The sequence below is a fragment of the Typopeltis vanoorti genome, chromosome 13 (genome assembly GCF_054136105.1).
Source record: "Typopeltis vanoorti isolate ZY-2024b chromosome 13, IOZ_Tvanoo_1.0, whole genome shotgun sequence".
Classification (NCBI taxonomy): Eukaryota; Metazoa; Arthropoda; class Arachnida; order Uropygi; family Thelyphonidae; genus Typopeltis; species Typopeltis vanoorti.
This window is the reverse complement of record NC_143561.1, coordinates 87,167,471-87,195,271: the sequence shown is the minus strand read 5'-3', so window position 1 is coordinate 87,195,271 and position 27,801 is coordinate 87,167,471. Positions and strand designations below refer to the sequence as shown.

Genomic DNA, 27,801 nt, shown 5'->3' with positions numbered 1-27,801 from the left:
GCCTACCATTGGCTACCCTTGTTATCCAGGGCTTGACTACAGTTAGCAACTCCACGAACAAAGCCCGAATTCCAATGCCAGGGTTCTTCAACACCTGTTCCTGCAGATTTGCGAGGAATTCTGCTGTACGAACGCAATCAGATCGTCTGCTAGGGATCTTTCTTCTTGCTACATCCTCGTAGTCACCATTGCAAGTCTCTAGTTCATGCCTGATTGTTTTTACTGTATTCAGGGAGCATTGGGCAGCAGTCGTAATATCCTTATTTTGATGGCGGGCACGAATCATCATGATACAAGTTATTCTCTTCCATGATTCAGGGGGGTTCCAGCTATCCATCCTTTCTGACATCTTGTATATGAATGAAGAAGGGTCCAAACTTTTAAATGAAGAGAAGTGTGTGTTAATACATGTAACTTACGGAAAAATATAATTAATTATAAATATGTCAAATTTATCCCGAACACCCTGTACTTCTAAATAAATCTGCTACAAGCCTGCAAGGTTCACTGACTAAATTGAATAACTGTTGTAATAGATATGGTATGAAGGTCAGCAATAAAAAGACAAAGAAATGAAATTAGGTAGAATCGTTGAAAATGTCAACTGCTTTGTGAATGGAGAGCCTGTGGAACAAGTAAAACATTTCAGTTATTTAGGCACGATTTTTACTGAAGATGGTAAATTAAATATGGAAATAGACAACAGAATCAACAAAGCTGGTATGGTAGGAAGTCAACTGAATAAATTTATATTTAATAAGAGAGAAATTAGTCACAACACTAAATTAGCTGTACACAAGACAGTGTTCAAACCAGTTTTAACTTATGGATCTGAGAGCTCGGTCAGGAGTAAAACACTTAACCAAAGACTAAAGACTGCAGATATGAGAGTCCTGAGAAAGATTACAGGCATTAACAGATGGCATCAATGGCAATATCATATTAAAAATGAGGATATTAGGAAAGAACTTGACATTGTCAACATTCAGGAATGTGTTAGCAGAGCTAATCTCAGGTGGTATGGTCACTTAAACAGAATGGACGAGGATAGATTAGCAAAACAAGTGTTCTCTGCCAGGTTGGCAGGAAAACAACCCAGAGGAAGACCAAGATATAGGTGGATTGATATGGTACAAAGTGCCTTAGATTACAGAAATATAAGATCTGATAATGTTGGAGTCTTGACAAGTAACAAACTGTTTTGAGGAAAATTGTAGATAGGAAATTAGTAATGATGTAAATTTTTCATGTAGTACTATCATATCCTGTACACCCCTTGAGGGTACATATCAGGAATTTGATGATGATGATGAGAAGGAAGGAACTTAACACAGTATAAAGGAATATGTGTGAGCATAGATAATCTCAGGTGATAACTGTCACTTAGAATAGGAGAGGAAACATCGGCAAAGAAGGCCGATTCTATGATAACAGGAAAACAGCCCAGAAACAAACTAAGCTCTAGATGGAATGATGCAATTAGAAGAGCGTTAGAAAACCAAAATGTAAGATCCTGCAGTATTTTAGGCCTGGCAGATAACAGTAATTTGGAGGAGAGAACTGTTGATAGGAAATTAGTATTAATATCTTCTCATGTAGTACTCCTTTTTTGAATTCTATATTCTCTTTTAGATGCTCTCTTATAGTACAAAAAAATGATTGTGTGCTGTCGTGGATAAATCAGATGCTTCAATGCCACTGGATAGGAACATACTGTAGACGTTCTGGTAGAACTTCTACAGGATGTTCATGTTGTAGGAAAGTCCTGTCAGACTGTCTCCAAGGATACCTGCTCACACATTTAATGAAAAGTGATTCTGATTCACAATTCAGCATTGACATGTGCAATCTCTGCCCAAACACAGCAATTGTGGAAATTGAACTGCTAGTTAGGCTGATGCACTACTCTCTTTCAGATGAGCAAATTTCTTGAGCTATTCTAAAGACATTGTGCACAATGACTGGGTCTGATGGTGAATGGATAGGGCCTAAAGGATGGCAAGGGAACTATTTTACTTATTTAGAAGTGTTCTCTTCATTCCAATATACATCATCTTTCCAATATTTACCACCACTTTTAATAACCCTATATATCAGGAATTTGATGACGACATCATCATCCACTCTGAGGCTAGTATTTGCACAGAATCTTTTGCCAGAGGTGGTTGCATATGCTTTGCCAGTAAATGGATTTAAGGAGAGTTATGATAGATATTGTGTGAATAATGGGTCTCCTGTGATGAGTAATTAAATTCCATGGAGGTACATCTATAATAATAATAAAGGTACCATCTTTAATTTTGTTGAGCCTGTTCCTGTTGCGAACTTTTTACTGTACCAATTAGATGTATCAAATTATGAGGATTAAACTGGAAAGAGATTTCATATTTGATTACCTTGATGGACTTGTGTTTCACTCAGGATTTCTCCATGAGTGCAGGTCACAAAGATGCCTTCAACGATCTCGATCTTCTCTCTTCCATGTTATACCCATAGATTTCACCAGTGGATCTTCCCATCTTGTAGGTGGTCTTCCTGGTTTTCTCTTTATTCTTGGTTGCCAGTTGAGTATGCTATATGTCCAGCTGTTATCTCTGAGTCTGGCTATGTGACCTACCCATCTCATCTTGCTTTCATATACTGCAGTTACATCTTTTATGCCTGATCTCTTCTTAGTTCCATGTTTCTAACACGTTCCATTTTGCTGATGTTACAAATCCTGTGTTCCATTGCACACTGAGTTATTCTGAGAGTGTCTTCTTCTTTTCTTGCCATGTTCCATGTTTCTGATCCATATGTGAGTGATAGAAGAATGTCACTATTAAACAGTTTTGCCTTCGCAGAGTTGTCAAGATTTGGATCAGTAAGTGTTTTAGTCTGTTGAATGATAGCCATGCAGCTTTTTTTTTTTTTTTTTTTTTGCTAGTTCTTCCGATAAATCGTTATTCATTTTTATTGTTTGTCCTAAATAATTGTAGAAGTCAACTTGTTCTATAGGGATGTTATCAACACATGAGTGACTGTCACTTGTGTAGATGTTTTTGATTCATTTCGTTTTTTCTAGATTCATTTCTAAGCCTATCTTACTGCTGTTTGTGTATATTTTTTCATCCATTTCTTCTAGATTTTTTAGGTTGTGGGATATCAGTACTAGATCATCAGCAAACATAAGGATTTGTAGTTTTTCACCATCTACGCTTATTTCTCCACATTTAAGTCTATTTTTTTCAGAATGTATTCTACAGTGCTGGTAAATAGATTTGGGGAGATCACATCGCCTTGGCTGACCCCTCTCTTTATATCTATATTTATAGGTTGATCAAATAGGGTTATTTGTGTGGTCTGATTTTTGTTGCGTTCTTTTATCTTGTAAGTAGGGTCCACATTTATTTCCAGTAAAGCACTGATGACTGCATTGTGTTCTATGGTATCAAATGCTTTTTTAAAATTAAAAAGAGGAAACATAGAGGGATTTGGTATTCTCTGCATTTTTCTGTTAGTTGTGAAATGACCTGGATATGATCTATTGTGGAGAAGCCTCTTGTGAATGCTGCCTGCTCTCTAGTGGAGTTGTCTTCGAAAGTGTTGTGGATTCTGTTCAGTATTACTCTGTTCATGATTTTATATATGTGAGAGAGTAGACAGATTGAACAATAGTTTTTTTGTCTTCCTTTAACCCTTTTTTGAATAGAAGTATGGTTTTTGAGATCTTCCATTCCTCTGGAATCTTTTTTTCTTTGAAGTACCATGTGAATCTGGCAGCCAAGGCTTTGAAAATAATTGGTCCACCTTGTTGGATTTCTTCAGTCTTAACATGATCAAGTCTTGAGGCTTTACCTTTACTCATTTTCTTAAGGGCATGTTCTATTTCTTCTGGAAGTATATCTGGTATATTGCTCGGTTTTGGAATGATAGGTTCTGAAAGTTGGCACTTAGTTGCATAGAGATCATTATAAAAATTCTGCACAATTTCTTCTATCCTTTTTCTATTGGTATGTTTTTCTCCATTTTGATCCTGTAAAGCAGATGGAATTGACTGTTTAAAATTTAAGTCTTTCTCTATTTTTTTCAGGCTGGTTTTTGCCCACACTGCTTCTCTTAGTATCTGTATCCTGAAAGCTTTGTAGTCTTCTGGAATTCTTCTCCTTAGTAACTTACAGATAATACTAAAATTCATACAATTTTATATTAAAATTATCAAATTTCATACTAAAAGATGAAAAATCTACACTCTGAAAAATTATTATCTAAGTATATTAAGGAATTATGTGATTATAAGGTGAAGTGCAAATGATACAGTAACAAACATTAAATAAGCTCTTTATTTATTATATCTATTTAATAGTTATTAATTTTTGCTTACTGTGGACTGACATATGTCTGCACTATACTTCATGTGGGCTGGAATATCTTGACCAACCACAGATCGTAGAATAAAAAATACATCATCGAGACGATCCATTTCTGCAAGTGAAATTAGCTGAAATAGAAAAGCATTATTCATTTCCAAATAAAGAGAGCTGTGCAAGAAGAAAACAAGAATTCAGTTTAATAATAAAACTAAGCTAGGCAGTGTACTAAAAAACAAAATCTGAATAAACAAACATTAGTGACACAGACAAAAAATTTGAATGTCGCCATGTGAATTTCTCTCTACCCCCCCCCCCCCTACATACTACATTTGCTGAATTTCAATTTTCTAATTCCAGAGGACAACTGCCACTCTTTCAGAAAATCAGAACAAAATGATACTGGAAATAATAATAAGTAAATAAATAAAATACAGCAATCTCTCGATTAATGAGCTCTTTAAAACAGATGCATTAATCAAAAACACACTAATCGAATATAATAACCTTCAGGAAAATGTATAATTCATTTCTCAGATTTCTTTTTTGACCCACTTAATTTTTTTTATAAAAAAATTGAGGTATGATTCAGGGCCTAGTTAAAGGAAAACCATGAAGCTGAAAGATAATAAAACATATTCGTAATATAAATTTATTATTCTGCTTCTTAACAAAGAATTAAGCTAACGTAGCTTAGCGAGTTCTCTTTCTTTTTTTCATACAACTGGTGGTATGGCCCTATTGCCTCTTCTGCAAATTTTACTGGTTCTCTCTTCACCAGGGTCAATCTCTAAGCATTGCTGCTTAAAAACTTCGACTGTACAAAAATTATTTCGAAATTGTTTCTGTGAAACCTCTTTGGGGTTGTCAGTGATTAAATTTACTTCATATTCTTCAGGATCTTCCCACTGTGCATCTAAATTTAGCAGGTCGGAATCACTCAACTTCTCAGAATGAGATTTAATTAACTTAGATTCATTTGAAAAGCCTCTAAAATCATTTGCAAAAGGTGACATGAAAACTGAAGATAAGGATATCCAAGATGTTTGGGGTAATTACTTTGAAAGCCTGCTAAATGAACCAAGCAGTGACAGACTCCATACTAAAAAATTTTCGAGAGGAATGCAAAGAGGAGTACACATCAATACCTGAGGTAGAAAAGCCATCAAAACCTTGAAATGTGGAAAGGCAGCTGGAGTAGATGATATTTGACCAGAAATGTGAGCTGTTTGGAAGAATGTGCTTCCAAACAGCTCACATATTGATATCAGTAATTTCATTCGACTTTGCGACTTTATTATAACCAGGCTGAGATTTCTTTGATTTGGCTAGAAAAGTCTTGGAAGGCATTCGCTTCCAAAAAAAAAAAAAAGTCCGGTTTCATTGATGTTAAATATTTGTTGATCACAATAGTCCCCTTCTTACACAATTTTCTTCAAAATCTCTGGATATCTCCTTATCTGCACTTGCAGCTTAGTCTGTGATTAGAACATTATGTAAGCTATTCTCTTTTTGAAATGCTCAAATCACCCACCACTAATGTGGAATTCTTCTTCTTTTCTATCATTGATAGCCCTTTCTTTCCAGGTTACAAAGAGACAATTCTTTTGATTTAATAAGGCCAGTGTTTAGCAGGATCCATTTTTGGTTACAATTTTCGATCCATGTAAAAAGAAGTCTCTCTAATTCAATCATTATAATACTTTGATTTTCAGTGCATGCATGATGAACTTCAAGCAGCCTTACCTTTCTCTTTGTATTCAGCAGTTGATTCACTCATTTTTGTGTTCTTGTCCTACCTTTGCTCTGGACTCGCCTTGTTCATTTTTCTTTATATTTCAAATTTTTCTTCCAATCAGATTACTTTTTGAATCATTTTCAGACTACTGTTTTTTGCTCACTAATTCTTTTACTCATGATTAAAGGTTAGGAAAATAATTTAAAATAAAAAAGGAAAACTGCATGAGATATGATCAGGAAAATGGTATGTAAAGCAGACAACATAAATTTTGGCGGTAAATTTGGAACATAGTGTAGTATGCCATTAAAAAATAATTTTGTAAAATGTTTCAAATCAGTAACTAAATTATTTCATCCTAGTGAGTGATTTTATTAAAATAGTTAGCCATACAAAATGACAAAGAGACAATGCTTTTGATTTAATAAGGCCAATGTTTAGCAGGATCCGTTTTTGGTTACAATCTTTGATCCATGTAAAAAGAAGTCTCTCTAAAAACAGAAAATTTTTAAAATCTGTAACATTTAGTTTTAAGATGTATTGATTAAATCTTAAAAATACAGACACACTAATCGGAGTGCATTAATCGAGGGATTGCTGTACACACACACACACACACACACACACACACACACACACACACACACACACACACACACACACACACACAGCATATCTTTACTAATTTGAAAAAAAGGCATTCAACAATGTAAAACTGAAGTAGCTTTTTGAAAGAATGAATCAACTCGAAAAGTGTAGAGATAGAAGACTAATTAAAGAATTGTGTACCAAACAAAAAATAAAGATAAGAATAAAGAAAATCAAAGCTACTAAAAAAAGTAAAGAAAGGTGAAAGACAAAAGTTGTGCATTATTACTTTTCCATCCATCCACACACACACACACACACACACACACACACACACACACACACACACACACACACACACACACACACACACACACACACACACACACACACACACACACACACAGGGGTGGCCCATAAGTCAGTTATACAGGCAAAGAGGTTTAAACATTTAATGACATTTTTTTAATCAATTATTTCTATTCCTTTCTTTGTTATAATGAAATACTGGAGGGTTTTTTTTTTTATTAGTTATGAAAAATATCACATCACGTAAATGCTTTCAACTTTGCAAAGGCAGGGCCCTTTCTATGGCATGTTCCATGAACAGCTGTTAATGTTTCTGACTGCAGTGTTATAATTTCGGCATGAAATTATAGCACTGTAATTCTCTTTCTGTTGGTTTGTCTGCAGCTTAATCAGGTACCCTTTTGTTTTAGGTAATCCCAAAGAAAGAAGTCAGAATTGTCAGATCTGGAGAATGATGAAATTGAATGCCGATTTTCAAAATAAAATTGCATGATTATGGTTCATTGTTAGGTTGTGAACTTTCCCATGATCAAATTTCCCAAATGTTCCTTAGAATACCTGCTAAATATAAAATGAAAAAACTAATAATTAAAAAAGTTATTCACACTTTAAACCCCTTTGTGACTTACAGACTACCCTGTGTGTGTGTGTGTGTGTGTGTGTGTGTGTGTGTGTGTGTGTGTGTGTGTGTGTGTGTGTGTGTGTTTCCTTAATTCTTCCCATTCAGACAACCATGAATCCACTATACACTGGGGTAGATTGCGTGTGTGTGTGTGTTTCCTTAATTCTTCCCATTCAGACAACCATCAATCCACTATACACTGGGGTAGATCTGAAATCATATATAAATGCTGTAATGAACTTGAAAGAAAAATCTTTTAATCAATAGAAATTGCACTAAATCCTGTTCACCTTAAAGTCAACCTCAGTCACAACCTTTCTGATTGAAACTGCTCTGATATTCAGCTATGCCAGTCACGAGACCACATACTTGTCCATGATAACAACAACAACTCAGATAGTCTGAGAATTCGTTCAAACATGAGCAATCTATTGATACTTTAAAACTCTGGTAGATGTATTCATCATCATCAATTCCCTGATAGGTACAACCAAGGGGTGTTCAGGTTACTATGATAGCACTACATGATTAAGTTGACATATTAATCTCCTATCCACAATTTTCCTGCAAACAATCTATTACTTACGAGAACTCCAATATTGTTATATCTAACATTTCGCACTTCTGATTGAATCAATCCACCTAGACCTTGGTCTTGCTCTCAGTCTCTTTCCTGCCATCTTGGCATTAAACACCTGGTTTGTTCACCTTTCTTCACCCATTCTATTTAAGTGGTCATGCCACCTTAGATTATCTGTGCGATTCATTCCTGAATGATAATAATTTCAAGTTCTTTTCTAATATCTTCATTTCTAATATGATTCTTCCATTGATGCCAATGGTTCACTCCCCAAATTTTTCTCAGAACCCTCATATCTGTGGTCTCTAGTCTTTGATCAAGTGCTTTATTTTTAACCCATCTCTCAGATCCATAACTAAAAACTGGTTTGAACACTGCCTTGTGTACTACTGGTTGGGTGTTTTGGCTAATTTCTCTCCTATTCCATATAAATTTATTCAGCTGGCTTATTCAACTTTGCTTATTCTGTTGCCTATTTCCAGATTTAACCTGTCATCTTCACTAAAAACTGTGCCTATATAGCTGAAATATTTTACTTGTTCTATAGGATTGCCATTTAAGAATTTAACTTCACTGCATTCTGAATGCAGCTAAAGTTGTCTATGCTCCTGCCTATTTTCATAGTTTGTCTTTTTATGGCTGATTTTTCATGCCAAAATTTAGTCAGTGAATCCTGGAGACTTGCACTAGATGTGTTTAGGAGTACAACATCATCTGCATAAAGCAAAGAGCTAAGTTTAATATCTCTAAGCTTAACATTGGAGATGTCAAATCTCCAATTCCTTGCTTTACCCCTGATTTTAAATCAAACAATCTTCCTGTATTTCCTTCAATTCTAACTGCTGACTGACAACTTAAATATAGACAATGTATTCCTCTGTATAATGTTCCATTCACCTATATAATTGTAGTGTTTTGAAAAGCTTTTCTCTAGGCATCGTGTCATATGCCTTTTCTAGATCTACAAAACTTAAGTACAGATCCTTGTCATATTCCCACGATTTATTTCTCAACTATTTGTCTTAAAGTGAAAATCTGATCTTGACAACCTTTATTTGGCATGAACCCAGTTTGTTATTCTCCAAGTTTCTTTTCCACAATCTTTCTCAACCTCTTTTGAAGTATGCTTGCAAAAATTTTATCTGGAACACATTCAGTAGAGAAATTCCTCTGTAATTCTCACATTCAGTTTTAGTCCCTTTTTTATAGATGGGTATTATGAGAGTTCCACTCCAATCATTGGGAATTTGAACTTCTGACCAGGTCCTGTGAATTATGCAGTAACCACTGCAGATGGCCTGGTTGGCCGACCAGTTAATGTACCCATTCTCCAGCCAAAAGGCTGCACGTTCAAATCCTGCCGTGGGCAGTAGATGGCAATGGTATAGATGATGTGGTTTGCTGTAGTTGGCAACTTCAGTCGTGTAGACAGAGAGCTGTAGAGCAGGTGCTCTCCCTCGATGAGTGTTTCAACTCCTTGGAGATATTATATAATAATAACAACACTTAAGCATTTCTGGTCAAATATCATCTACTCCAGCTGCCTTTCCACATTGCAAGGTTTTGATAGCTTTTCTACCTCAGTATTGATGTGTACTCCTCTTTGCATTCCTCTCGAAAATTTTTTAGTATGGGTCTGTCACTGCTTGGTTCATTTAGCAGGCTTTCAAAGTAATTACCCCAAACATCTTGGATATCCTTATCTTCAGTTTTCATGTCACCTTTATCATTTTTTGATTCCTTTTACAGTACTCTTTCCTTCATTTTTAAGCTTATTCAGTAGTCTCTAGAACATTTTACAACCTTGCTGATATTTCTTTTCAATATACTTACCAAAGTCTTCCCATGACTTTTGTTTAGCTACTTTTACACACAGCTTAGCTCTCTTAAGGCATCTGCTGACTTATTTGCTAAGAGCTTTTGGTATGCTTTTGTAAAAATTTGATGTTGCACAAATTGTAATTTTTCTAATACATCAACTTTTTACAGAAGGAATACATCCTAAAAACCTTGTACAAATATTTCTATTTTGTTATGTTAAATTATTGTATAAAGAATATGATAAGCACAAAGGGAATTAACTTGCTCATTACTTAAGCAAAACATGTAGAATTGTTGAAGGCAACGCCTTGAAATCGGTAGATTCTTTGATAGTTGTTTGCAAGTTCAATCTCAGGTGAACTTCAAGGTCAGTACAGAAAGAGGCGGCGTGAATAAAAAGGAAGTTCCGAAGGCCACAAAATCGGATTAAAGACGTGAAGAGGGAAATTAAGGAAGTCGGCGAAAGTTCGAGAATCATGAGTCACGAAATATTGTCTGGGGTTCTCGTAACTATATGCAAGATTTGCACGAGAACATAAGGGGTTCCAAAAACTTATATCCGCTGTACAGGTGGATATAAGGCATGGATCTTAAGAGACAAGGCGGCTTTTTTTCATCTTGACCACCTGAGTTTGAGAGAGGTCGTTAGCCAGAGGAAGGTCCCTCCACCAAGAGCCGCTCCAGTTCACAGTTAAGGATATCCGGAGGCGATCAAATAAGGAGAAATCTAGCCGAGTCAGTCCTAATGCTCTGCCGCTCTATCGAGTCTGCGCATGCCCCGACTGTCATAGTTCTTCACTGGACCGTTCAAGATGCCAGAAAATCTCTCCTCATATCCCGCTAGCTAACGCGACGACTCATCGGTGCTCTGTAACTCTGAAGAATTCCAAAACACAAAACAAAGAGGGAAACTTGAAATGCCGAATCGAGCAGAGAAGGAAGGTTTGCACAAGACAGGAAGATACCCATGTGAGTCTGTTTGTTCGTTTAAATTTTGTGATGTAAGAGAAACCCCTAATGAACTGATAAGATAATTAGAATATGGAAATAATAACTTACATGTGAATAACGCTAGTGGATGTGTGTAACTGTAAAATGGATGTGAAACTGTGCACAGTTAATTTCCCGAAAGGCAAATTGGACTACATGACTGGATTGATAACTATATATATATTCATGATAAGTCTATGCTATTATGTTTACTTGTTGTTTGTAAAGTAAATTTGATTGAGCTCAGGAGTTAAGAATTCTGCTGATGCAAGTATTTATATTTCATTAAGTGGTTATAAGAGATTACCTTGAGAGTTATATTAGGTGCATAATTGAAACTGGTATATGGTAATTGTATGCTTCCGTAATATCTGTATGTATATGTTATTACTTGTTGTTTGTGACGTAAATTTGATTGATGAGAATTAAGTGAGCGATTATGAAAGGATACCTTAAGTGTTATATTTAATTGCATAACTGAAATTTTAGAGGATGATCTCAACTGATTTTTTGTATTGTGAACAATTATTCAATTAGTCATTAAATATGCCTGTTTATTATTATACAAAGGTGTCGTCTGATTTATCTTTTGCAATGCACTGATCAAAAAAAAAAAAAACTTAATTCGATCCTATAAGCAAGAACCATAAGATAAGAAGTGAATTAAGATAGAAAACGCAATTGAAGCCATGACTGCAAACCTTGGCCAAGAAAGGATATATAGCTGATTAATTAGAATTCACTGGGGATGTGAATGTCTTCTTTTGCAATTAGGAGAACTTTAGTGGCACAGTCATAAATAAATAATAAAATTCTAGAGATCTCCGGCATAAGGAAAAAATACCGAAGGTAGAACTTAAGGATTAGGGTAAATAGAGTAGCAAGGTAAAGATAAGACTAAAAAAAGGAATTTACGAAAATTAAGTAATAAGTGAGTAGAATAAAAACATTTATGATAGAGCAATGGAAATAACGAAAACCCGAAAGAACAACAAAAGACAAAGAAAAGAAAACGATATAATTTACACTTTCTTCTCTTTTCCAGAACTGCTTCTTTTAACTTGTGTCCACAATGGTGTTCTTATTTTTCTGTCCTTGCAGACAACTTCGCCACATACCTCCCTAGCTGAATCAATCAGTATTTTCTTCTTCAGAGTTTGCCACTAAAAGTCCAAGGTTTGGTTCTTGTTTTCAATTTGTTTTTTCATTTTTTATTCAATAATGTTTGTATAGTTGAATTTAGAATTTACTTGTGGAAGCTGCTCAACTTGAATTCTTTTTAAAACTTTTTTACATACTGTTCTTTTCAATGTGATATCCATTTTTCTTGCTTAGTACTAAGTAATGGTCATTTCAAATTTCAAATCCTCTGTATACTCTAGTATCCTAAATGAGCATGAATATATACCATCAACAATGACATAGTCAATGAGGCTTTTCTTATTTCTTGTATCTTCTCTCCATGTGAACTCATGCACATCTTTATGTCGAAACATGGTGTAAATAAAGACTAGTCCGTGTCCTGAGCAATAGTCTGGTAAATACTTAACATTATTATTAGCGTTGCCCTTTACTCCAAATTTTCCCCAAATGCTTCTATATGCTTGGAGGGATTTGTTTCCAATTCTGCTGTTCAGATTTCCAACATGGACTACTTTTACCATTTTCTTCATGTCAGTTGCCTGTTCTAATGACTCAAAAGCAGATGTACTCAAGTAATGTTGTTTTTTTTAAATTTTTTTTTTAATGTATCTTTATTTTGTCACTTCTGTGTAATGCACATGATGAAGTCTTCTAGAAGGACAAAACTAGTAGTGCTTTATAAATAAATTACTTTCTATTTTATCATTCATTATATATCTAAGAGTCAAAGCTGTAAAACTGAGAGGAGACCTCCACATAGCCATTAATGGAATGCGGAGAACCGACCAGGGCTTCTGACCTAATATCCAATCCTCACCATCACATGGTGCACCCTGTTGGGTATCTACTTGGATACTGAACGAATGAGGATGGGCTGGCAATTTGGGATTTAGCCGACCAAATTGTATTCTTATTGGTTAAACCAAAATAAAAAAATGATGGTACAACATGACAAAATTTCACGCCGGCTGGGGCGTCGCCAGGTTAAACGAAGCCCCCGTTGTTTTCGTCAGGAAACCAGGGGAACAGCGAAAAGTCAGCTACTGGAACAAATCTGAAAATAAACCCCAACTCAACATCACCAGAGTTAAAGATCGGTACTATCAATGTAAGAAGCCTGAATGGCAAAGAAATGGAGCTAGCTGAGGAATTAGATAAGTACCAGATCGACATAATAGGGGTGACTGAAACAAAAAAGACAAAAACTGGTGAGATCTTTCTGAACAATAAATACAAAATGTTATATTCAGGCAATGGCAATCAAGGAAAAGAAGGAGTAGCCATAGTATTCAACACAAAATACGAGGCTAATCTTCTTGAATGGCAGTCAGTCTCAAGTAGAGTAATGTGGGCAAATATGAGAATGGGGAAATGGACAATGAGACTTATTTGTGCCTATGGTCCCACAGAAGGTTCTACTAAGGTAGAAGTGGAGGAATTTTTTGAGGCTTTAGAAAAAGCAACGGACACAATGAAAAAGGAAAAGCTGGTCCTTGTTGGGGATCTAAATAGCAGAGTAGGAAATGATTGTCAGACAAACAAAAATATTTTGGGAAAATTTGGAGAAAAGAGCAAAGCTAATAATAATGGCAAAAATCTGTTGGATTTCTGCTCAGAACATGGACTGGTTATTACTAACACCATGTTCCAACATAAAAATGTGCACAAATTCACATGGAGAGAAGAGGCTAGGAATAAGAAAAGTCTCATTCACTATGTTATTGTTGATAGTGATGTTTTCTCCCTGGTGCAGGACACCAGAGTATTCAGAGGATTTGAAATTGGAAGCGATCACTATTTAGTCTTGAGCAGGTTAAAATTGAATTTCATACTGAAAAGAATGACGTAAGAAAGTTTTAAAGTAAATAAAAGTTGGGCAGCTCTCACATGTGAACTGTAGACTAAAATACACAAAGATTATTGATGAAAAAATGAAATAGTTTGAGAACAGGAATCAAACCATGGAGATTCAGTGGCAAACTCTGAAGAAAACATTGATTCTGCCAGAGAGTCATGTGCTGAGGTTGTCTGCAAGGATAAAAAAATCAGAACTCCCTGGTGGACACAGGAAGTTGAAGAGGCAGTGAAGGAAAAGAAGAAAGCATATCAAAAGTTCCTGTCAAATAAGTCAGCTTGTGCTCGTAGAGAATATAGAGACAAATGCAAGAATGCTAAACACAGTGTAAAACTAGCTAAACAAAAGTCATGGGAGGACTTTGGCAAGAATATAGAAAATAAATATCAAGAAGGTGGCAAAATATTCTGGAGGTTGTTGAAGAATCCTAGGAATGGAGGAAAGAGTGCTGTAAAAGGAGTTAGAGATGATAAAGGTGACATGAAAACTGGAGAAAAAGATATCCTTGAAGTATGGAGTAATTACTTTGAAAAACTGCTAAATGAAACAGGCAGTGATGACAGCACAGTGGTAAAAAACACTGACCAGGCATGCAGTCAGGAATACATATCCTTACTTGAAGTAGAAAAAGCCATCAAAGGCTTGAAATGTGGAAAGGCAGCTTGAGTAGATGATATTCGACCAGAAATGATGAAGTATGGTGGTACAAGAGTCTTACAGTGGCTGCACCGCATAGTTCAGAAAGCCTGGACAGAGGGACGAATTCCCAATGATTGGAGTAGAGCTCTCATAGTACCCATATATAAAAAGGGAAATAAAACTGCACTTGAGAATTACAGAGGTATTTCTGTACTGAGTGTTCCTTCCTGGCAAGATCTATGCAAGTATACTAGAGAAACGGTTGAGAAGAATTGTGGAAGAAAAGCTTGGTGAAGAACAAGCTGGATTCAGGCCAAACAGAGGCTGTCAGGATCAGATCTTCACTTTACGACAAATAGTCGAGAAAGCATGGGAATATAACAAAGATCTGTATTTAAGTTTTGTCGATTTGGAAAAGGCACATGATAAGGTGCCAAGAGAGAAGCTATTCAATATGCTTCAGTCATATGGTGTCAATGGGGCATTATATCAAGCAATACTTAGTCTTTATTTGAGTTGTAAGTCAGCAGTTAGAATTGAAGGAAGTACAGGAAGATGGTTTAATGTTAAATCTGGTGTGAGACAAGGTTGTACATTATCTCCTCTGTTATTCGTTATCTATATGGATCACATTATGAAGGAAAGTGGTATTAAACATGATATTAGAATTGGAAATATAAATGTCAGCTGTTTGCTTTATGCAGACGATGTTATACTTCTAAATAAATCCGCTACAAGTCTGCAAGATTCTCTGACTAAATTGAATAGTTGTTGTAATAGATATGGTATGAAGTTCAGCAATAAAAAGACATTGACAATGAAAATAGGCAGAATCATTGAAAATGTCAACTGTGTTGTGAATGGAGAAACTGTGGAACAAGTAAAACATTTCAGCTACTTAGACACGATTTTTACTGAAGATGGTAAATTAAATATAGAAATAGACAACAGAATCAGCAAAGCTGGTATGGTGGGAAGTCAAGTGAATAAATTCATATGGAATAAGAGAGAAATTAGTCGGAACACTAAATTAGCTGTATACAAGACAGTGTTCAAACCAGTTTTAACTTATGGATCTGAGAGCTGGGTCAGAAGTAAAACACTTGACCAAAAACTAGAGACCGCAGATATGAGAGTCCTGAGAAAGATTATAGGCGTGAACAGATGGCATCAATGCCAATAGCATATTAAAAACAAGGATATTAGGAAAGAACTTGACATTGTCGGCATCCAGGAATGATTTAGCAGAGCTAATTTCAGGTGGTATGGTCACTCAAACAGAATGGGCGAGGAAAGATTAGCAAAACAAGTGTTCTCTGCAGGTTGGCAGCAAAACGACCCAGAGGAAGACCAAGATATAGGTGGATTGATACGGTACAAAGTGCCTTAGACGATAGAAATATAAGATCTGATAATGTTGGAGTCTTGACAAGTAACAAACTGATTTGGAGGAAAATTGTAGATAGGAAATTAGTAATGATGTAAATTTTTCATGTAGTACTATCATATCCTGTACACCCCTTGTGGGTACATGGCAGGAATTTGATGATGATGATGATGATAAATAATTTTTTAAAGCATGCCCAATAGCTGTGAAAAACTTTAACCATGAAAGATACATACGTGCAATGGAAGTAGTAAAAGAAGAGGGTAAATGTAGGTGAAGTGCAGCTACATATGTTTTGCTGATGTTATACCTGTATTAGCTAAGAATGAGTAGAATTTAAAACAGATATTTAGGATGCAAGATGTTTACTTGAATACTTTACTTATATACGGACTTTGCATAAAATTTTAAAATAATGGTAATTCTGGTGGGAAGGCTTATATGTTGGTCATCCATAATGGTATTATTTAAGGAAATGAATAGACACACGCACAGTATATAAAAAAGGTGGTTTGCATTATGAGTTACTAAGGCAACTGACATGAAGTCATAATCTTCAGACTTGATTACTTATATATAGAAGCTAATGACTTCATGTCAATTGCCTTAGTAACTCATAATGCAAAGCACCTCTTTTTTATACTGTGTGTGTGTGTCTATTCATTTCCTTAAATAATACCATTCTGGATGACCAACATATAAGCCTTCCCACCAGAATCACTTCTTCTTCTTCTTCTGCAGCTTCTCCCACTTAATTGGGGTCACTGTTTGTTATGAGTCTCCTCCACACCTTCCTGTCTTGGGCTGTCACCACATCCAAGTTCTTCATCTTCGTCCTCTTCTACCAGCTCCCTCCATCTCTTCTTTGGCTACCCACACTTCCGCCTTCCTAGCACATCCATCTGCATGACCCTTCTTCCCACATATTCGTCCTCCCTCCTCATCACATGACCAAACCATCTCAACCTTGCCTCCTGTATTTTCGCTCCTAAGTTCGTAACTTTCACTGTTCCCCTGACATAGTCATTTCTCAGATGATCCATTCTGGTCACACCACACATCCACCTAAGCATTCTCATCTCTGCTACTTCCATTCTGCTGATGTTATTTTTCCTCAGGGCCACAGTTTCTATAGCATATGTCATAGCTGGCCTCACTACTGTCCTATAAATTTTGCCTTTCAGATTGATCGGCACCCTCTTATCGCATAACACTCCAGCCATCTCCCTCCAGTTCCTCCAACCCACTTGTATTCTGCATCCCACTCTTCTCAGCTACTCCATCTTCTTCCACTGTTGAACCTAAGAGTCTAAAGTCTCTCACCTTCCTGATGACATTTCCTTCCAGCTCCAGATCTGTCTCCTGGCCACTGCCCCACTACGCAACACATATACTCTGTCTTACTTCTGCTCAGTTTCATACCTCTCTCTTCCAGTACTTTTCTCCATCTTTCCAGTTTAGTTTCTGCTTCTTCTCTTGAATCTACACACAGCGAGATGTCATCTGCATACAACATTGTCCAAAGTGCATCTTCTCTCACCTAATCTGTTACCACCTCCATCACAATATTAAACAGAAACGGACTTAATGCTGACCCTTGATGCAAGCCAACTGTTACTTGAAAACTTTCTTTCTGTCCCAAACAGGTCCGAACACTTGTCTTCACATTTCTGTACATTTCCCGCACCAACCTGACATATTTCTCCGGCACCTTCTTCTCCCTCAGACACCTCCAGACTTCTTGCCTTGGCACTCTATCGTATACTTTCTCCAGATCAATAAATACCAGATGTAGCTCCCTTTGTTTCTCTCGATATTTTTCCATCATCTGTCGTAACCCAAAGATAGCATCTGTTGTTGATCTACCAGGCATGAAGCCAAATTGTTCCTTTGCAATCTCCACCTCCTCCCTCAATCTACCATCAACAACCCTTTCTAGGATCTTCATTGTGTGGGACATCAACTTTATTCCTCTGTAATTTTTAGTCTTGTGCATCCCCTTTACCCTTGTAGATGGGAACAAGAGTACTCTCCCTCCATTCCTCGGATATATTTTCCTGTTGGCAAACTTTCATGAACAGGTCCCACAGCAGGTCAATTCCCTCTTCCCCCAGTGCCTTACATGCCTCCACTGGAATTCTGTCGGGGGCCCCACCGTTTTTCCATTCCTCATCCTCTTCATGGCCTCCGTCACTTCCATTCTACTGATGTTCTGCACCATCCCCTCAGAAGGCTGCCCATCTCCTCTGTGAATCCTTGCATTTTCCTCATTCAAAAGTCCCTCACAGTATATTTTCCATCTGTTTCTTATGTCCACATTCCTCCATAATACTCTTCCTTCAGCATCTTTGATCTGCCTCACATGTAAGATGTCCTTAGCTGCTTTATTTCTACATTTCGCTAGTTGGTAAATTTTTCTCTGTCCTTCCTTTGTTTCTAATTGATCATACAGATCTTGATATGCCATGGCCTTCGCCTGTGCCACAACTCTCTTGGCTTCTTGCTTTCTCTCTTTGTACACCTCTCCGTCCTCTTCCACTCTTGACTCATCCCACTTCTGCTTTGCCTTCCTCTTAGCTGTCACTGCCACTTGTATATCATTATTCCACCACCAACCCTTCTTCTGCTCTGTAATCTTTCCAGATGTCTCACTAAGCACCTCGATTGCACAGCTCAGGATTACTTTTTAATTATGTTTCCACCAATCTTGTACACTTTCCAGTCCATCCGAAATCCTCTCTAACACTCTCTCCCTAAAACGATTCCTCACACTCTCCTCTTTTAAGCGAAACCACTTAATTGTCTTCATCCCATGGCAACCAGAAGAAGTTCTTATCTTCGATCTTATTTTAAGGTCTGCGCGCAGCAGTCGGCGTTGTTGTGCTACTTGATCTGTTGGAATTACTTTACAATTTGTCACAACCTTAAGATGTTTTCTTCTAGTCAAAATGTAGTCAATTTGTGAGCTGTTGTTACCACTTCTAAATGTTATCAAATGTTCTTCCCTCTTGAAGAAAAACGAGTTCACAATTGCCAGATCAAAGGCTACTGCAAAGTCCACAACCCTCTCTCCTTCCTGGTTCATCATTCCCACTCCGTGGCCACCATGCACCCTTTCACAGTCTCTATTCTGTCTTCCTATGTGCCCGTTCAGTCTCCTCCGACAATCACCATCTCATTTTCTTCCAATTCCCTCATTCCTTCATCTAACACGTTCCAGAACTCATCTTTTTCCTCTGCTGTACAACCAACTTGCGGGGCATATACACATAATACGACCACCCGCTCTTCTCCGAGACCCAATTTCATTCGCATGATCCTGTCGTTCCTTCTACCCACCAGAATCACTGTTATTTTAAAATTTTATGTGCATACTTCATTTGCTTACACTTAGATGAAGGGTTAAACCAAGGATATAATTTCTTTGCATATTTAATTTATAGCATAGCCAAGTGAAAAAAAACTTTCAACATATACTGTATATTAATTAGAATAGTTCCTTAAGGCTCAGGCAGATACCAGGAACAGTCTTTCATATTTGATTTGCTTCTGTGGAGTACGGTGGCTTTTTTTTCCCCCATAGTATCTAGTTGGTCAGCAAGCCCTGAGTGACTACTTTGGTTTTCTGCAATTCTGATGTGCTCTCCTGCCTGTATGGCCATTACAGGACTTCTGACAACTGAATGGAACTTGGCAGACCCCTAGATACTTCCTGAAAGGTCTAGGGACTGCAGCTGGTCTCTGGGAAAGAGAATAAGGGATGCCAATTTTTTTTTTTATATGGTCTGTATATGTGGCAATAAGTTTATCTTTTTAGAACTTTTGACAACGTTTCAGATGTGTCTCACATATATGTCATGGTAATAGATTTGGTGCAGTCGCTGTTATTGGGAGAGAGGGGGGTGAGTGTGGTTTTTTGGAATTTTAATATATGAGTGGAACAATGCCATCCACAACAGAGTAAAGTGGCATATTCTGTTCGTGAATTTTAGGCAAATCCATATATCTGGGATAGGGGGCCTCAAATCATATGTTTTAAGTTTATTTGTAATCTCAAGAGGCATTGAAAGAGGAGCTTGCTACTACAGTGAATGCCAGTCTCTGGACAATCCTCTTATATATCTCCGACACTTCCAGACAATTCCAAAACGTAAAAAGTTAGCACATCAAGTGAATATGAAAAATTACTAAAAAATTCTACTTCTAAGCCTCAACAACTACTATAAAAAAACTAATAAACCTGTTTTCCCTTCATACTCAAATCAAAAGCTGTTAGCACACTAAGTCATGGCCACAACTATGCCATTGTACCTAAAAAAAAATACCTTCTGAAGATATTATGATACAAATTAAAAGAGGTATTCATAGCCTTCCTGATAACTCTTCCCTCTATTCACTACCAACCTTTGGCAAACATTAGAGTGCATGTAGCAAATCTCTGAATATAAGCAAAACTGCCAAGAAGCAACCTCACCCGCAAGGAATATCAAGCATTAGTTGAAATGAAAAATAGCAAAAGGATTATAATTACAAAAGCAGATAAAAGAAATTTCATTGTAATCATCAACCAACATGATTATACACACACTTACCTCTCTACTTAAGGACCGTTCTTACTACTCTCTGAATTATGATCCTATAGATCAGAGCACTCTACAGGTGCCAAAAAAAATATATATAATAAAATAAATAAAAGCTACCTCTTGAGATTGCAAATAAACTTAAACAATAATACAATTTCAGACCCCCCCCCAGATATATGGCCTGCCCAAAATTGATTCACCCATATACAAACTAGCCAAACACTTAGCCAACGTGCTCACCTAATATACTATCAAACACTATCTCACACATTAAAAGCTCTGCCCACATTAAGGCCAGTATAGAAAACCTAACACTCCAACACACTGATGTAATGGTAAGTTTGATGTTTCACTAACGTTCCTTTGAAGGACACCTTGTTGGACCTCATCTAGGCATAATTTCCTTCTAATATCTCAGTCTTGTTTAAGTTCACCATGAATACAGGCTACCTTGTTTGGAAAGAAACACTTACAAGCAAATAGGGGGCACAGTGATGGGGTCTCCACTTCACCTCATCTCACACAAACTATTTCATAGAAACCTTTGAACCTAACACACTCCTAACACATCTTAATAGCCAACACCTTGGTATACAATTCACCTGTATATGTGTGTGTGTGGGGGGGAATATATATCTTTACTTTCTTCCCCCACACTCTGAGTTTTTTAAAACTTCAAATTCAAATAAATAAGAAAACACCTGAAACTAAACTCCAAATCAAACCTGCACACAGATTCACATTTCAGGATAGCTTGTGTAACTTAACCTATTTAACTCTTAAACCCATTAAGAGAATGAGCCTTCACACTAATGTAATTAAATAAAAATTTTTCATTCAGAAAGAACACACAACATCAAATCAACTACTTAACTATGGAATGTATTCGTCAAACTACAACTTCAAAAAACACAAAGACTTTCACTATGCAACTTCCTTACAATCGCATAAACCGATACGATATCCTATATCAGGCGTTCCCAACCTGGGGTATCCGTACCCCCTCAGGGGGTACGGTGAATAGCAGGTTAATAAGTATATTATGCTATCAACATTTCCAGACTATTCCATGTTGGTACTGTCTCTCAGCCATACCAGCAACATATCAGGTCTCTTTTCGGATACAGTGAGGTTACATAGACTTTTTTCTCACTGCAGGGTCCGATAACTCAAAATGTCCAGTTAAGATTCCCGATAGCTAGTGAAACTGCCAGATCAGGGCTCGCCTCTGCACTTCCTGCACATGTGCATGATATACTATATGGTACATACTCCAACTACTTCATTTCGACATGCTCACAGTACACACATTTTAGTGATAAACATAGGTTAGCTAAATTACTTTTAACAACTTCACTTTTGCTGACTAAATTTTAATCTAATCGTAAGTAACTTATAGTTTATTTTTAGCCTATTCTAAAAATGAAAGGATAGATCAAGATTTAAATACATTAAAATATTATTTATTTTTAGCTTATTTTTAAAATGAAAGGTTAGAGCAGAATTTATATACAACAAAAATATTATTTTTGCAGACACAGGGAATGACCCTATCAAAGAAACTTTGTTAAAAAGATTCATATGTGCAATATGGTTTTACTTTTGTGCTTGACAAAGAAGGTGTGCAAAAGCCGCAGTGCTTCATTTGCTCAAAGATATTCAGTAATGGCAGTATGATCCCATCAAAATTGAGACAGCATCTTAGGATGTTCATCCCGAACATTCTAACGAGACAGAGTCCTCATTTAGAATAAAACGAGCATGATTTGATAAGAATATCAAACTTCATGACCATGGATTTATTACCCCGAAGAAGCCAGCACTGGAGGCCAGTTATCGCGTCGCATTGAGGGTAGCCAAAGAAAAGAAACCACACACAATTGCTGAGACATTAGAGAACACGTGTGCTATGGACATGGTTGAGTTGATGTGTGGTAAAGAAACAAAAGAGAAAATTGCACAAATACCATTATTAAATAATACAATTTGTGATCGGATTCAAGAAATGTCAGAAGACATACAGGTAGTAGAGGAAATCAAGAAAAGTCTGGCAAGAATTAGTTTATAGTGGGATGAATCAACTGATGTCTCTAACTACGGATAGCTTCTTGTTTTTACTAGATATATACACATCAGAATGAAATAAAAGAGGAATTTCTTTTTTGTAAACACTTGAAAGAAACAACAAAGGCAGTGGGCATTATGAATTTGGTGAATGATTTTTTATTTTTATTCAAATGGCCTTTCATGGGAATTAGTAGAATCTATTTGTACTGACGGTTCTCCCACAATGTTGGGGGGAAAAAAAATCAGATTTCACAGCTTTAGTTAAAGAAATCAATCCAAATATTTGGGTGCTTAAGGGTCAAAGCTGCATAACTAAGAGGAGACCACCACATAGCCTTTAAAGGAATGTGGAGAACTGACCAGGGCTGCTGACCTAATGTCCAATCCTCACCTTCTCGTGGAGCACCCTGTTGGGCATCTACCTGGATACTGAATGAACGAGGATGGGCTGGCAATTTGGGATTTAGCCGACCAAATTGTATTCTTATTGGTTAAACCAAAATAAAAAATGATGGTACAACATGACAATATTTCATGCCGGCTGGGGCGTCGCCCGGTTAAACAAGGCCCCCATTGTTTTCGCCAGTGAACCAGGGCGAACAGCAAAAAGTCAGCTACTGGAATAAATCTGAAAACACACCCCAACTCAACATCACCAGAGTTAAAGATTGGTACTATCAACATAAGAAGCCTGAATGGCAAAGAAATGGAGCTAGCTGAGGAATTAGATAAGTACCAGATCGACATATTAGGGGTGACTGAAACAAAAAAGACAAAAACTGGTGAGATCTTTCTGAGCAATAAATACAAAAGATTATATTCAGGCAATGACAATCAAGGAAAAGAAGGAGTAGCCATAGTATTCAACACAAATTACGAAGCTAATCTTCTTGAATGGCAGGCTGTCTCAAGTAGAGTGATGTGGGCAAATATGAGAATGGGGAACTGGACAATGAGATTTATTTGTACCTATGGTCCCACAGAAGTTTCTACTAAGGTAGAAGTGGAGAAATTTTTTGATGCTTTAGAAAAAGCAACTGACACAATGAAAAAGGAAAAGTTGGTCCTTGTTGGGGATCTGAATAGCAGAGTAGGAAATGATTGTCAAACATAGAAAAAAATTTTGGAAAAATTTGGAGAAAAGAGGATTTGAAATTGGAAGTGATCACTATTTAGTCTTAAGCAGGATAAAATTGAATTTCATATTGAAAAGAATAACATGTAAGAAGTTTTAAAGCGAATAAAAGTTGAGCAGCTCTCAGATGTGAACTGTCGACTAAAATACACAAAGATTATTGAAGAAAAAATGAAAGAGTTTGAGAACAGAAACCAAACCTTGGAGATTCATTGGCAAGCCTTGAAGAAAACCCTGATTGATTCAGCCAGAGAGGCATGTGGTGAGATTATCTGCAAGGATAGAAAAATCAGGACTCCATGGTGGACACAGGAAGTTAAAGAGGCAGTGAAGGAAAAGAAGAAATCATATCAAAAGTTTGTGGCAAATAAGTCAGCTTTTGTTCTTAGAGAATACAGAAACAAATGTAAGAAAGCAAAACACTGTGTAAAACTAGCTAAACAAAAGTCATGGGAGAACTTTGGCAAGAACATAGAAAATAAATTTCAAGAAGGTGGTAAGATATTCTGAAGGTTGTTGAAGAAGCTTAGAAATGGAGGAAAGGGTGCTGATAAAGGTGACATGAAAAGAGGAGAAAAAGATATCCTTGAAGTATGGAGTAATTAATTCGAAAAATTGCTAAATTAAACAAGCAGTGATAAAAAACACTCAACAGGCATACAGTCAGGAATATATATCCATACTTGAAGTAGAAAAAGCCATCAAAGGCTTGAAATGTGAAAAGGCAGCCGGAGTAGATGATATTCAACCAGAAATGCTGAAGTATGGTTGTATAAAAGTCTTGCAGTGGCTGCACTGCATAGTTCAGAAAGCCTGGGCAGAGGAACGAATTCCCGATGATTGGAATAGCGCTCTAATAATGCCCATATATAAAAAGGGAAATAAAACTGAATGTGAGAATAACAGAGATATTTCCCTACTGAGTGTTCCTGGCAAGATCTATGCAAGTATACTTGAGAAACAGTTGAGAATTGTGGAAGAAAAGCTTGGTAAAGAACAAGCTGGATTCAGGCCAAATAGAGGCCGTCAGGATCAGATCTTCAGTTTACGACAAATACTCGAGAAAGCATGGGAATATAACAAAGATCTGTATTTAAGTGTTGTCGATTTGGAAAAGGCATATGACAAGGTGCCAAGAGAGAAGCTATTCAATACGCTACAGTTATATGGTGTTAATGGGGCATTATATCAAGCAATACTTCGTCTTTAATTGATTTGAGGGATTAATTGAAGGAAGTACAGGAAGATGGTTTAATGTTAAATCTGGTGTGTGAGACAAGGATGTACATTATTCCCTCTGTCATTCATTATCTATATGGATCACATTATGAAGGAAAGTGGTATTAAACATGATATCAAGGAGATGTTAACGTCAGCTCTTTGCTTTATGCAGATGATGTTATATTTCTAAATAAATCCGCTACAAGTCTGCAAGATTCTCCGACTAAATTGAATAGCTGTTGTAATAGATATGGTATGAAGGTCAGCAATAAAAAGACAAAGACAATGAAAAAAGGTAGAATTGTTGAAAATGTCAACTGTGTTTTGAACTGGGAACCTGTGGAACTAGTAAAACATTTCAGCTACTTAGGCATGATTTTCAGCAAAGATGGTAAATTAAATATGGAAATAGACAAACGATTCAACAAAGCTGGTATGGTAGGAAGTCAATTGAATAAATTCAAATGGAATAAGAGAGAAATTAGTCGGAACACTAAATTAGCTGTATACAAAACAGTGTTCAAACCAGTTTTAACTTATGGATCTGAGAGCTGGGTCAGAAGTAAAACATTTGACCAAAGAATAGAGACCGCAGATATGAGAGTCCTGAGAAAGATTAGAGGCATGAACAGATAGCATCAATGGCAATAGCATATTAAAAACAAGGATATTAGGAAAGAACTTGACATTGTCGGCATCCAGGAATGATTTAGCAGAGCTAATCTCAGGTGGTATGGTCACTCAAACAGACTGGGCAAGGACAGATTAGCAAAACAAGTGTTCTCTGCCAGGTTGGTAGGAAAACGACCCAGAGGAAGACCAAGATATAGGTGGATTGATACGGTACAATGTGCCTTAGACGATAGAAATATAAGATCTGATAATGACAATATTGGAGTCTTGACAAGTAATAGACTGATTTCGAGGAAAATTGTAGATAGGAAGTTAGTAATGGTGTAAATTTTTCATGTAGTACTATCATATCCTGTACACCCCCTTGAGGGTACATGTCAGGAATTTGATGATGACCCAAATATTTTTACAAGCCTTCCACATAATTTGAAAGCCATTTTGGATGTTGTTGTTCAAGTTGTGAATTTTATCAAAGCAAAAGCATTGAATTACTGTGTGTATAAATCTTTGTGTGAAGAGGTTGGAGCAGATCATATCGTACTGCTGCTTCATGCAGAAGTATGATGGTTATCCAGAGGAAATATTTTAGGAAGAGTTTTTGAAGTTGGAAATTTAATTGAAATTTTTTTAGTCGAAAGAGAATCTGCTTTTGCTTCATATATTAAAGATCCAAACTTTGAGATTTCTCTGGATTATCTTTCTGATGTATTTGGAATTCTTAATTCTGTGAACATTTCACTGCAAGGTACAGAAGTCATTCTCATTTAAGCTGAAGAAAAGATACAACCGCTTCAAGAAAAATTGACTCTCGAGGGAGGAAGGATGGAGTTAGGTAACTTTGCCAATTTCAAATCTCTTGATGAAATCACTTCAGATCTGGCATATGAACTAAAACAGGAAGTTCGTGATAGCATTATATCACATTTAAAAACTTTGAAAGAGACACTTGCAAGAAAAATTCCTCCTGACCAAATGAAGTCTGGATATGTAACCCTTTCATATTGATTTAGAAAAAATCAGTGGTGACAACGACCCAGTGAAAGCTAATTGATCTCCGCAATAACAAAAAACTCTGAAATTAATTCCAATCAATGAAATTACAAAATTTTTCGTGTATACACTTGGAGAAGCATATCCCATTATCACCAAACGTGCTTACATGCCTATAATTCTATTTATAACAACTTATCTATGTGAATCAGGATTCTTAGTTCTGTTTTCAATCAAGTACAAAACAAGAAACAAACTGGAGCCTGAACATAATATGCAGGTATCTATTTCAAAAACTGTAATAAAACTGTTGGTGGATAAGGAACAGAATCAAGGGTCTCACTAGTCGATTTTACTGCAGTTTAATAAAGATTTTACAATTTTATGATAATGTAATTGATTTATTTACCGAATAAAGCTTTCATGAAAACTTAATTACTGTTTATTTCTTATATTCTTTGAATCTGTATGGTAAACTTAAGAATTTATTTCTTATTATAATGAATAGGGGGGTATCGGATAATTTACTAAAAGCCAGGGGGGGGAGTACGGGGACCAAAAAGGTTGGGAACCCCTGTCCTATATGGACAAAACTACAGGTATTCAGTTTCTTTCTTTTTACAGAAACATATTCCTTCTTGAATTCACACAGGAGAAAGACTAACACAAAACCACTCTGTATATGACAGCAACATAACACAAGAAAATTCTTCTTTCATTCTAAAATCACAGAACACTAAAGGAAACATATCATGTCTTCATACAACACTTCTGTAACTTCACTTTCTATATGAAAGAAACAGCGAGCTCCACTGAATAAATTACTATAACCATATCACTTTAGAATGAATTAACTTCCTCAACGTTTTGAAATGTCTCACCATTCTTCTTAAAACCTTATCAGCAGTTTTATCACTTCTTTCTACCATGGATTTTAGGCCAAGTTGCATAGCCCAATTGCATGCCATTCTATCTTTGTCTTCCAATTCTTCTTTTCAATTTATTATAAAATAAATTGAAAAGAAGTATTTCTTTTATAGTATTTCTAGCAGCCTGTTATTGAAATTGTCCATTTGATTTAGATGTTTTAATCAGTTTTGTTTATATTTAGTTACGTAGTGGTTAACTGGTTTTATATTCAGGGACTGTAA

General features: G+C 36.4%; 1 protein-coding gene across 1 annotated transcript in view; it reads right to left on the bottom strand.

The window, feature by feature from the left end:
• Positions 1 to 27,801, bottom strand: part of LOC150100337 (pentatricopeptide repeat-containing protein 2, mitochondrial-like) — a 249,260-nt gene that overhangs the window by 50,318 nt on the left and 171,141 nt on the right. Inside the window, exon 8 of the mRNA XM_090402959.1 lies at positions 4,364 to 4,480. Coding sequence (XP_090259085.1) covers positions 4,364 to 4,480 — 117 coding nt within the window. The remainder of the gene's footprint in view (positions 1 to 4,363; positions 4,481 to 27,801) is intronic.